Here is a 13,607-nt window from a genome sequence, read left to right as displayed (position 1 = left end):
AAAGTTGCTTATATATAATGGCATATTATATTCCTGTAAAGTTGAAGTACAACAAAATTTACACATCAGACACTAAGAAAAAAAAAACACATTGTTGTGCTCAAATACCAATTGTTGTGGAAAATCGTGTCGAGGAACCAAACCAAACGCCGATCAAAGAGGGCCAAAACCAACTAAAATCAATGCACAAACAAAGCACCAATTTTAACGTGGTTCGGCAATTGCCTACGTCCACGGGGCAAGAAGGGGATAGAGTTTTAACTAATAGAGAAGAATAGTACAACAAACCTCTTAATCTCTCGAAGGAACAAACTAATCTCACCAACAAACCTCTTAATCTCTCAAAATAAATCCTAATCAAATAGCTCAGAAAATACCTCTTTTCTGTGCTCCAAATATCTCAAACTCTTGCCTTAAGAAACCCTAGAATGTGTATTAGTATTTATACAAACACCAAAACCAAATAAGAACAGGAAACCAAACTGGGCCTGACCCGATACACGGTCGACCACCACGGTCGACCGCGCCCAACGACAGAGCCTGTAAATGCGTTACAGGGTCTGGCGATCGACCACGACAAACGACAGAGCCCAAAAATCTCCTACAGGGTCACGAGGTCGATCGCGGCGGTCGACCGCGGCAAGTCCAGGCTCATGCCTGAGCCTGTGCACGTTCGCGGTCGACCGGCCTTACGCCGCAGTCGACCGTGCAGCTTCAAAACAGTTCCCTGTGGTCTTCCAACACCTGTTCTTCACCAAACTTCTCGCGGTTTCTTCACACATGTTATGGCTAATTCTCCCACATTGACATTCTAAAGTTTTGTGTGAAGATGACTGGTAAGTTTATACACATAACTTACAAAAGTATAGGTTGGTAAAAAAATTAGAATGTAAAAGTGCTGACTGTGATGGACTGTGCATGGTTTTTGACGCCCGAGCGTGCCAGATTCTCATTTCTTTTCGAAGTCAACTTATGACCTGATATAGAATACAAAGTTGATACATAAATACATTGTGCAAATTGATACATAAATTGTTTGTTAATACGTGTAAAAGTGCCTCAGGGTGTTTCATCTGTGATTGTGAATTTGGTAATAAAAAAAAAGCTTCAAGCATAGAAATCAGACAAAATATGCAGAACAGATTTCTTACATAAAAGTAAATACAAGAACAACAAGAGGTATAAGAATCTAAAAGTTGATTTCCTGATAAAAATTCTATCTTTTTTCAGGGGAGAAGAAGACATTTGTTAAAAGACTGCGCTACCATCTCTTACACAGAATTTGACAAAGAAACATGCTCAAGACCATGCGCTAGGGCTTCAATCCTTCTCATTTTATTCACCTTCACAATTTCATGTTATTTAAAACACAAATTACCAGTAGAATAGCAGATATCAGCTAACATGATTAAGTATTAACCAATGTTTTCAAAGGCGCGCACCTCACCGCGCTTCATCCACCCTATAATGTGGGACAGTGGCGAAGCGCCCCGCATCTGATGCAACAACGCCATTGACGCCTTGCAAGCATTCTGACTTGGCATAGGGGGTATGGAGTACGTAAGCTCGTATATTTTTTATCGTTAACATTTCATTATACTCGATAAATCATTTCCCAATAAACAAAATAAATCTAGTAAACCTTTTTGGTAGCCTTCAATTGAAGACCCTAACTAATCCTCGTTTACTATTTGATTTTGCTTGTATATTAATCTTGATTTGAAAAAGTATGAACTTTACTGTTACGTTGGATGTGTTGGCATCAGATACTAAGACCTTATATCATAATTTGGTAGTAAGTTATTACATTTTTTATGTGAACTCCTAAGCATGTTCCTTCGTGGTTGATTATCTTTCGTGCTTGATTATATGTGCGGTGTGCATCTCACATCACTAGGGTGTGCGCATCATGTTGCACCTTGCGCAAGTGCACGTAATGATACTTTGCGCTTTGTATTGCGTCTCGCGCATTGACAACACTGATATTAACATGGATATAAAAACAAGAGGAAGTTTATCAATTTGAAACAGAAGCAACCATATAAGATCCTTCTACTAATACACAGAAGTTCCTCATATTCTCTCAAGCATTAATATTAAGCAAGGCTTAGAGATAAACTTACCTGTTATATAACCATTTGAAAATTAGTAATCCTTACAAATAAACTTCCTTTTTACCTCAATTTAATCCTGCCAGACAAAGCAATAAGACGATTGAAATGATTTGAACACAAATGCCACATTGTTACAACTTACAATCATAAACAAATCCTATCAAATTCTGCACAAAAAAATCACAACTCCAAAATCAGATCAATGAAAAAACCAATGTTTCCTCCCTCTCACGGTGTTTGCACACTAGATTCTTTATATTTCTCTTCTGAAGACGGCCTCGTCTCCGAATCAGACGATCTCACCTCCTCAATCATCCTAATTACCTCCTGTATTTTAGGCCTTTGATCAGGAGATTTAGCAACACAAGCCATTGCAATCTGCAACATTTGCACCATTTCATCTTCAATATTCTGATTTTTCATCAAATCCACATCAAAAACCTCAGCAGTCCACTCCTCTCGAACAACAGACTGAACCCATCTCGGTAAATCCACAACATCATCGCGTCCTGGAGATTGTAGCGGCGCTTTACCCGTTAACATTTCAAGAAGTAGAACGCCGAAACTGTAAATATCGGATTTTTGGGTGAATTTACGGGTTTCGATTGTTTCTGGAGCTCGATAGCCGACAACAACCCTTGAGGGAGTGGCTGGAGAGCTCATCATGGAAGCAAGGCCGAAATCTGAGACGCAAGCTTCGAGATCTTGAGTTAGGAGAACGTTGTTGGATTTGATGTTGCCATGGGCGAGTTTTCCGCTGCCTTCAGAGTGAATGTGCTCTAAGCCACGGGCTGCTGCTAGTGAGATTTTTACTCTGGTTTCCCAATTTAACGGGGTTTTTTCTGCTACACGACTTCCTGTTCATCACATTTGAAGGCAAGCAATGAATAAAATTTTTCAGGAAAGTAAGCATGTGCATGTAACATCCTAACTCATAATTGCATGCTCAATTGATATTTCTGCTACTTTCAGACTGCGACAGATTATTGTTTACAACTTAACATTGCTAATCCGTACAGGCCATATTTGCTTCGTCACAGTTTATAACCTACAACTTTATTTTTAGGGCCGAAGAACATAAACACTGAGGCCTGTTTCTAGGGTTAACAAACTCCTTTAGTAATAAACATGAGCATTTCGCTATAAAGGTTCATAAAGAGGGACCATATAGACTCCATTTACCATCGGTAAGTTAGATCTCGTGGAAACGGTATAGCATCAGATTGCAATAATGCACATATAATTCATCAATATTTCTAACACAAAATTATTTTCAGACATTAAATTTTGGCTGTGATTATCAGAAATTAAAGAATTAGTTCTGATAAATTCAACATATATAACCTTAAAAAACATTGCTGAACTCTGTTATATTTAAGCCTTTAAGGCATAAAAAATGGACCTTCCACGAAATAAAATCCAGCCATAAATTTCTAATCGCTTCCGTGCATGGGTTACATATCTTGATATTGTATTTCTAAAAGTAGGCGGTTTCCCAAGTACAAGTTGGCAGCACGTAGGAAGAACTAATATCTTGCTATGCAGAAGCAAACTATCCTCACTCCCAAGTGCTGCATAATACAGAAGAATAAAACATATCCTAGTTAACAAATCCTTCCGACTTGATGTCTCCAAATTGATTGGTGACTGTAAGGGTCTCAAGGCAAAGTTGAGATGTGACTTAACTCTACCAATAATAAAAATTTCAGATATTTTTACAGAAGATCTTTTAGCAATAGTAACATTAGTCATATGGGACAGCCGTTATAGTTCAACTTAAGATCACCTCCCAATTCAGCAATTTCAGTAATAACTTGTGAGGGTACATAACCTAACAGCAATACCAAGAAAAAAGACAAATAGACTCTGCTGGTGTGGCGACTTTGTGGCTAAAACTTATAGCCGTTCGGTGGCTTAATTGATCCAAAAGAGTTTAAGTATACACTTGGAGCAAAATCAGCTCCCACATCGTTCCAATACTCACATTTGAGGCTTTATTGAGGAATATTCACCGTGTCAGTTTACCATAAATTGTGATAGTTATACATAAATGGATAGGCAAGTCCTATGGCATAACAAGCAGTTAACTTATTCATGTATGACAGAAAACACAAACAACATCAACAAGAGAAGAGGATTTTGATAAGCATACCATGAAGGAGGGTTGAGAAATTGCCAGTAGGCATGTAATCATAAACAAGAAGCTTCTCATCCTTCGAGTAATAATAAGCACGAAGAGGCACAACATTCGGATGTTGCCCAACCCTTCCTATTATCTCCATCTGTTGCTCAAATTCCTTCTTTCCTACCACCACTTCTTTCAATCTCTTTACAACCACTGTGGTTCCATCTTCAAGAACCGCCTTATATGTCGTTCCATAACTCCCTTTTCCAAGTACTTCAGCCGAAGCTCTCAATAAATCTTCCAAGTCAAAATTATAAGAACAGCCCTCGAAGAAAACGAGCTTGTTCCTCTCGGCTTCTTGTACTCCGCTGCTATACTCCTCTTTAGGTTGCTTTTCACTCCTTCCACCAGCAACAGCCTTCCCTTTTGATTCTCTTCCACTTGTCGTCTCTCTCCTTCTCTTCAAGAGGCATACCAAGAGAACTATTGCAAGAACGACTAGTAGAGCCAATATTCCGGCAGCAATTGCAATTATGGCTCTTAAGCTTAATCTCTTCCAAAAGTTTTTCTTATGTTTTGGGGGGAGAGCAGGGGGAGGAGATAATGGTGGAGATGGAGGAGGAATTCCAAAGCATTGTGCCAGAGGAGGTCCACAGAGGAGAGGATTTCCCAAAAATGACTCTTTTGGAAAGTTCCGAAGAGAAGGTGGTATGGAGCCACTAAGGTTGTTATAACTCAAGTTCAAACGTCTGAGTCTTGGGGCTTTAAGATCAGGAATCGAACCAGACAAGGAGTTGTTTTGAAGATACAATGCAGTTAGTTCAGTGAGATTTTGAATTGATAGAGGAATTTTTCCACTGAAGGAGTTAAATGAGAGGTCTAAGAACGTGATGCTAGAAGAAAGTGATGATGGTATTTCTCCAGACAAGTTATTGTGTTGAAGGAAAAGAGAAAGCAAAGAAGGGATTGAAGGGATATCAGAAGGGAGATTTACAGTAAGGCGGTTAGATCGAAGGCTAAGGACCTGAAGAGCATCAAGCTTCCCAATTGTGTTTAAAGGGATTGGGCCAAGGAGACCAATACCCGGTAGCCGGAGGGTAACAACACGGGTTTTCCCCGAGTTACATGAGATTCCGACCCAGGAAGAGCAAATTGGATTGCTCAAATTCCAGTTAAGTTCCCGTTCATGAGGGATTTGAGCAGCAAAGGTAAGAAGAGCTTGCTGGTCAGAATTTAGATCAGCAAGCGCAGGAGCAGAGATAGATAATAAGTGGACAAGAAAAGGAACTAAAACAAAGAGCTTGGAGGGATTCATGGCTAGCTTACAGGAAGAGGCCTATAGATACTGAAGAGAAGCTCCCAGTGTGATGTCACCATTGATTCTTCTCCTGTTGCAATAGTAAGTAGAACAACGATGAGTAGCCGCTCTAAGCCTCAATAACAAGCTGACTTTAAAGTCACACGCTGTGCTTTTACATAAACATGATAGGATGAGAGAAAGAGGAGTCTGGCAAAGCAAAAGGAAAAGCAAAAAAAAAAAAAGGTAACAGGACCCATATTGCTGCTTTTCTAGTGGAAAAAAAATTCCTAACACTGTGGCAAAGAAACATGGGATCTACAGAGAAGGAAACATTTTTCACTAGTAAAGAAACAAATCATTATACATCATCATGAGCTACTTCCCCCAAACTTTTTTCCTTGTTGGTTCAACAAAATGTCAAAAGCAAAACCTTCAATGAGAACTTGAGGAGCAAGAAGCACTTGCTTGCCAAAAGGACATTTGGGAAAGACAAAAAAAGCAGTACTTCTTGATAATCGCCAGGGACCATTCTAAGGCCATTATTATCGCACTAGAAATAAATTCAGAACAATAATTATTTGGAAAAAATAAAATAAACTAAGCAAGTACTTGGCGAAGAGAAATTTGGGTAGCAAAAAATGCTCCACTTCTGATAACTGCTACATCATTAGATAACTCAGTATTCTCTTTGACACAAATTTTGCTTATTTGCACTCACCTAACAAGTAGGTAGGTTAGCTACCCTAATCTTACCAAGTGCAGTTGCCTAACCCTGAAATGATACTATTATTTTCCTTAATGAATACAAAGTTGTGCACAACCAAAAAGGTTTAAGCATTAAAAAGAAAGCAAAAGGAATCACTGAACTTTCCTCAATAGGCAAGGGCCCAAGAAATCCTTGCCATTTTTCTAATGTCATGAACAAGCATTGTATAAATATAAAATTGATTACTCACACAAAAAACAGCAAGATTTCCTTAAATGGGTTAAAGAAAAGGCAAGATTAGGAGTGCTTAACAGTACTTAACTAATAAACTAGTCACCTCGGAAAGCCTGAACAGCTGAAAAGAAAAGCAAAACCACCACAAAAACTTTGCAAAAAGGAGTACATATCATCAAAATCCTCTTACCATTTCTCAAACTACTAATTATTTATATTCTAGAGTCTTAGTACAGTGATTAACAAAAGGAATAGTACTAAATCCCCAGAAACAAAAGAGCAAGAACAAAGCAAAAGCAAAAGGACATAAACATCTTTTCCCAAAAAGCCATGGAGCAGAACAAAAGGTCTACTTGCTTAACTAAAGAAATGGATTATGAGTCTGTGGTAACATGCGCCAGCGTGGCCCACGTTAGACCCAGCCCCTTAAAAACACATCAATTTAACCCACTAGCAGTATTAAATTACAAACAACAGAATAAATCAAGGGGGTTTTTTTTGGGTATATGAAGCCAAATTTTTTACCCTGATTCAATTTTAAAGCTCACTTCCAAAATCATTCCAAAAACCCAAACTAGCATACGGAATTATTTTTAAACCCAATTTAACCCACCACCAGTACTAAATTACAATCAACAGAATAAATCAAGGATTTTTTGGACCCGCCCGCTTCCGAAATCATTCTAAAAACCCAAAATAGGATACTGAATTATCTTTAAACCCAATTTTTGCGCGCCCTCAGTGAATATTTTGCTATAGTTTTTTCTAAGTTTCTACGTTTACGTTTAAATTTCTATTTTTTTGGCTAAATTGATGAAAACTGGGAACGCAATTCAAGTATGGCATTTTGGGTTTAAAATGTTTTTACATGTGCATGCATTTAAGACCAAATCAGGGCAAAACTTTGGGCTCATAAACAAAAAACCCATAAATCAAATACCTGATTCGAAGAAAAATTGGCCCCAAATTCTCCATTCCAGCTCTCAAACTTGTCAAAACTCTGCAAATTTCGGAGATTTTAGATTAATACTAAGAATGAAGGAGCAACATTGTGAAAATGAGAAAAATAAACAAAACCCATGAAGCATAAAAACAAACAAACATTGGACATTTTGAGCTTGGAGAGTATCGGATCTGAGCTTTGGTTTCCTCAGCTTGAGAGAGAGAGAGGGGGAGAGAAGTGAGATTTAAGAAGCGGACACCTAAAAAAGAGGCCCTTGAACAAATAGTAAATTACTATTTGGACCTTGTAATTATAGGTTACGGTTACAGGTCGAGTCACGCGCGCGATGTTATGGTAAGGGAGAACGTCGAAAAAGAACCCTGACCGTTGGATTGATTAGATCAGGTATTCGGGTGGGGCCAATGTGACGTGTAATTTTCGAGCGGGGCCGTGCGATGGGGGAAAAAAGTGTGAAAATTTAAAAATAGACTCATTCACAATTTCATCCCCTAAAATCGATCCATTTTAAATTTATTTACAAAAAACTATCCAGTTTCGATCACATCAGCAACGCAGGATAAAGGATGAGAGAAATTTGTTCTAAAAATTAATACAAAATCAAACCAAATCAAAATTAAGTCAAACCAGCTCAAATCTTCTCCTTTGTGAGCTTATAAATGAGAAGCAAGATTTCGGCGGCATGACTGGTCTCAGTGGCGAGGAAGAGATTGTTGTAGTTTCCGACGACGGATCGAATGAAGACGAGAGCGACGATTCTGACGGCGACGCTGAGGAACGCCTTCACCTTCGCCGGTTGCCGGCGGAACCATCCCGACATTAGACTGAGCGGCCTCTTCGAACCCCTCATTATTGATTTTGAGAAGGAAATTTGAATCAAAATTCAGAATTTAGAGAATTTTTTTGGGGAAAATGGGTTATTTTTTGTGAGGACTTTCTTCACATTAGGGTTTTAAACATTTTTTTATGGATTTACTGGACGCTTGAGTGAAAACTAGGGTTTCAAATTTGGATTCTCGAGATGACGAATGTTTGAGGAGTTTTGAGCGTGAGAAGAGAGAAGAGAGAAGAGAGATAGGGCAGACAAGGGCATTTTAGGGTTTAGATAAATAGTTTCTCTCTGTGCTGTTTTGGAAAGATAAAGAGGGGATGAAACATAATTATTTAATGCATTGGGGGCTTTGTCACATAAAAAATAATACTCGGAGCATGGTCACAAACACTTTATTTTTTGAGGGCATTGACATATTTTTCCCAATTTTAAAAATAGACTCATTCACAATTTTATCCTCCAAAATCGACCCATTTTAAATTTATTTACAAAAATCTACATGGTTTCGATCACATCCGCAGCGCATGTTAAAACTACTGGGTCGGTTAAAAAAACTTTTTTTTAATTAGTCGGGGTGCCAGCCCCGACTAATTAGACGTTAGTTTAATTAGACCAGGTAGTAGTGAGAGCTAAAACTACAGTTCAAAATACTCACGGTTATCAAACTCGACTATTTAGAAGGTTAATTAACCATGTTACTAATTAGCTAGGGTTAGCAACCCCGACTAATTAGAAAGAAATCTTTCGACCTAGTTAAAACTGAGTCGACTTTTGTGAATATATTTGAAATGAGTCAATTTTCGTGAATAAAGTTATATATGTGTTTGTTTTGAAAATTTCTCCCGGGGAAAAGATACACCAAAAGATAATTACCATCACGAATTTTGATCTGCATATTGTCCTATATGGCTATATGTACAGTCAAAATATATATCATTGTTATTGCTATTAATGCGCATATAGGTAGTCTGATTGTATTAATAGCTAATAGCGAAGTGAAAAAACTAATTGACCAAAAATACATGGACAAATCTTGACACACGTATCTTTGTTAGTTATTAGTATGGTCAAACTATCTAACTATTCAATTGTTAGGAGTAGCGCACTCACAACTGATGGACAATTTAGTTGTGCTGATAGCTAATAGTGATATGGAAAAAAAAAATGCTGATCAGAACACACAATCTAACACAAATGATACATATAGTCACATATAATTGTTAGCTATCAGTATAATCAGACTATCTGCTAATGCAGTTGGTTACACCACACTCTACATTGATAGACAATCTCACCGTTGTGATATCTAATAGTGATATATGCATTAAAATTCATTAATTACATGTGAAGCCCTATTCCTTCGCGCTATACCTTTTACACCCCACGCCCACCCCCTCCCCCCCGCCCAGCACACACGATGAGGCACTTGGATTCATTGCTCAAATGGGTCCCTCTCTCCCCAACCACAACACACGATGAGGCATTTGTATTCATTGCTCAAATGGGTCCCTCTCTCGATGCGGGTATTAATATGAGAAATACTTGGCGTACACGCACATCATCTACACATTTGCATAGGGACCCTAGCTTACTATGACTGAAATTTAAAACTGAATGGCACGCAAGATATATATGAGCATGTATTCATGTTGCTATCGTATATAAAAATGGGCATGTTACATGTATATACATGCACAGAGATTAATTTTTACCAAACATTTTCTTCGGCCCATTAATTGTCTGATCTACTGCGTTAATTACCTCATGGATTCCTTCTTTACCGAATTGGAAGGCAAAAGAAAAAAAAAAAAATAAATAAATAAATAAAGAAAGAAACATGAATAGATGCTCATATCTCACCACACTGTCTTTCAAAACACACTTCATTCAAGTTGTTCTTAGCCAAATTCAGGGGCCACTGAAAATCTCTAAACTGCTTACTTCTTTAGTGAATATAAAAAATATGAGAACATATCATACGGACGTTAGTCCATGGCAATAAATATGCATTCAAGAGATATCAGCTCTTGAATTAGTGCATGAATCGCAAAGTTCAATGATTCGAAGATTGACATTCTTTGAATGCATGTTTAAAGCCACGGACCGTCCACATCTGATACTACCTCCAAAAAAGAGTGCTTTCTTTGCATAAAAAAATGTAAGATCGACAAGAAGAGTCCAGTCAAACGTCATCAGCCAAGACTTTGCATGGATATGGAAAATGAATCTCAACCATGAGCTACAAAAAAAACTATATGGCTACGTCTGTTTGTCTTTTAATTGTTACCACATGAGCTGATCCATAACCCAATGTATTTCCTCAACTACTACATTAATTTTACTAAACACCAACCTACTCTCCAAAAATAATCGGCATCCATTTGGTGCTAGCTAGATTATGAACACCATGAGCCAAAGGAAAGGTGGTCTCTCTCTCTCTCTCTCTCTCTCTCTCTCTCTCTCATAGTTGACAGCTCAAATTGCCATCTTAGTCCAGTACTATTTACCTAATTCAAAATTTCAACACGTGAGGCTTGACAAATTAATGGGAAGATAGAGCAGAAGTACTTAGAAATTAGATAATTTGCACATGTATCCTGTTATAGAACGAGAAGCTTATATAGCAACTTTATTGGTTCAAAAAAAATTTATGAGCACTTAGATTCCTAAGAGCATCTCCAACAGTTTCTCTAAAATTTTTTCCAAAATGGGGAAGCAAAAGTCATATTCTTCAAATTATTTTTACACCAACTCTAACAGCTTCCCCATTTTGAAGAATTGTTTTTTTCCTCCAAAAATTTGGAGAATGCTGTAGATTGGGGAAGCTTCCCTATTTTTTCTCTTACATCCCTATTTTGGGGAATGAGATGGGGAATCTGTTGGACCAAAAACCTAACTATATTATCCAAAAGTAGGAAATGAGGAAGCTGTTGGAGATGTCCTAACCGAGTTATTTCCTTGTTATCTAGCTATAATCTAATACCTATTAGAGAATGGAGGTTCTCTCTGCTAGCATAGTGAAATATCGAAGATTTCTCTGTAACACACGACATTCACATATATGAGAATAAAGTGAGAGGATATAATTATATTACGAAATTTAAATACTAATAAAATAACATTGGAGTAATAATTGGTTAATTGTAATAGTACATTATGTACACATTTGTGATTTACCCTAGAAATAAACAATTTCATTGGATTTTAATAGTTATTGGTTGGCCAAATTACATGGGTCCATTTCTATCTTCCGCCATTGCATTAGGTAGAAAGTGGGGACAGAAATAACTTCCACCCATTAAAAGACAGCACATGGATCTCAAGTTCTCAACTTATTAGCTGTACATATTTAGATAGATCGTTGTTATTCACTTTGTTTGTTTACATCTATTTTAATTGCACTTAAATACCCTATAGTTTCCCCTACTTCACACTTACATGTCCTTGCTTGTTTTTCGCAGCACTTTTATACTCTAATTTTTTTTAAAACTTGCACTTATATATCCTCACTTTTTTGACAGCACTTAAATACCCTAAAGGTTTTTAAACTGACACTTAAATAGCAAAAAGTTTTCAAAGGTTGCACTTAAATACCCTCAAGTTTGCTTAACCGTAGGTATTTAATGGCAAATTTTAAAAAATTTATTGAAGAGATGAGCTCAGGATTCATGTTGTCAGGGTGGCGGTCGACCGGCCCGGTCGACCGCATTCGTGCACAAGGCTTCCTGTGCGTCTGGAAGGAGATCGGTCGACCGGTGCGGTCGACCGACGGTTCTCTGGAGTTTGGGTTTTCTACTGAGAGCTGGTCGGTCGACCGGGCCGGTCGACCGGAATTGATCGCGGTCGACCGGTCCGGCCGACCGACGCTGTTTTGGGTTGGGCTTTCAGGTTTTCGACCCGATTCGTTTTGGATTTGTATAAATACCCTTTGGGTGTTTTTTAGGGTTAAGAGCAAGGACGAATTTGAGCAGATTGAGAGAGTTTTCTTTGGGCTTCTATTCTAGGAGCAATTGGAGAGATTGAGAGTTGATTGTTGAGGGTTTATGAGAGATTTGTAACCCTAGTTTGTTCCTCTTGATTTCTAATAGTGAAAACTCCCCCCTCCTTGCCCCGTGGACGTAGGCATCTTGCCGAACCACGTAAAACTGGTGTTTGGTTGTTTGTGCTGTTGATTTTGGTTGGTTGTTTATCTTTCTTGGCGATTGTTTTGGTTTCTCGAGGCACAACAATTGGTATCAGAGCTCCGGGCTACGCTTGGGCTATTTTGGAGGAGTAGATCGCTTTGGAAGTTCATCTAGGGCTTCGTTTGGTGATAAAGGTGGGATCTTTTCAGTAAAAATCTCGTCTTTTTCAATTTGGATCTATTTCTCATTTGTTTCCGCATTGGTTTGGTGGTGCTTTGAGATATATGGCTGAAAAAGATAAAAGTGGGGAGGGTTCTTCTGGTGTGAAGGCCGTCCAAAGTTTGAATATACATTCTATGAAAATAGATGTGGAAAAGTTCAACGGCACAAATAATTTTGGACTTTGGCGATGCGAAGTCATGGATGCGCTAAATGCGCAAAATTTGGAAGATACATTGGAGTTGGACGGGAAACCGACCGACGTTGATGAAAATGTTTGGAATAAGATGAATAGAACGGCGTGTGGTGTGATTAGGTCTTGCCTTACCCAAGACCTTAAATATGATGTGATGAATGAAACTTCGGCAAAGAAGATTTGGGAGGTCCTAGAGGGCAAATATTTGACGAAGAGCATCGAAAATCGTTTGCATTTGAAGAGGAGGCTTTATCGCTTCCAATTGAAGAAGGGGACATCCATTAGTGATCACATGAACCACTACACGAAGCTACTTGCAGATTTGGCGAATGTAGATGTCAAGGTTGAAGACGAGGACAAGGCATTGTTGTTATTGAGTTCCTTGCCCGACGAGGAATATGAGACCTTCGTCCTCACTCTTATTAATGGAAAGGCATCACTTTCGTATAGTGAGGTCACCGCAGCCCTTGTGAATTATCAACTTCGAAAGAAGGACAAGGAGACTTCCATCGAGCCGGTTGCTGGTGCATTGGTTGCAAGAGCTAGAAGTCCAAACCGTGGAAGAAGGTCGCAGTCTAGAGTGGGGCATCCTGCAGTTGGTAGGAATCAGTGTGCCTTTTGTAGAGAGGATGGACATTGGAAAGCCGAATGCCCAAAATTACAAGCTGTGAAGAATAAAGGGAAAGCTATTCAAGCTTCAGAGGTGAATATTGCCAAGGCTAGTGGCGATGTTTCAGATTCAGATTCAGATTCTTCGGGCTATTCATGCCCAGCTCTTCAGTTGATGTTGCCGACT

The 13,607-nt window shown here is 38.5% G+C and overlaps 1 protein-coding gene across 1 annotated transcript; it reads right to left on the bottom strand.

Annotated features, from left to right (window-relative positions):
- Positions 2,113-7,683, bottom strand: LOC109851451 (probable inactive receptor kinase At5g58300). Its single transcript, XM_020421585.1, has 4 exons — positions 7,582-7,683; positions 7,420-7,479; positions 4,267-5,627; positions 2,113-2,971 (listed from the first exon to the last, which is right to left on the bottom strand). Exons 3-4 carry the CDS (start codon positions 5,552-5,554, stop codon positions 2,343-2,345), a joined length of 1,917 nt encoding a protein of 638 aa, XP_020277174.1. The 5' UTR covers positions 5,555-5,627; positions 7,420-7,479; positions 7,582-7,683; the 3' UTR covers positions 2,113-2,342.

The sequence above is a fragment of the Asparagus officinalis genome, chromosome 8, assembly GCF_001876935.1.
Source record: "Asparagus officinalis chromosome 8, Aspof.V1, whole genome shotgun sequence".
NCBI lineage: Eukaryota > Viridiplantae > Streptophyta > Magnoliopsida > Asparagales > Asparagaceae > Asparagus > Asparagus officinalis.
The sequence above is the reverse complement of the archived record's forward strand: the minus strand, read 5'-3'. Positions and strand labels throughout refer to the sequence as shown.

Excerpts from the sequence above, each read along its gene's own strand:
- LOC109851451 (XM_020421585.1), bottom strand. The coding sequence starts at position 5,554 with ATGAATCCCTCCAAGCTCTTTGTTTTAGTTCCTTTTCTTGTCCACTTA. Across the intron at positions 2,972-4,266 it reads TTTCTCAACCCTCCTTCATG|GAAGTCGTGTAGCAGAAAAA; the intron begins GTATGCTTATCA and ends TGTGATGAACAG.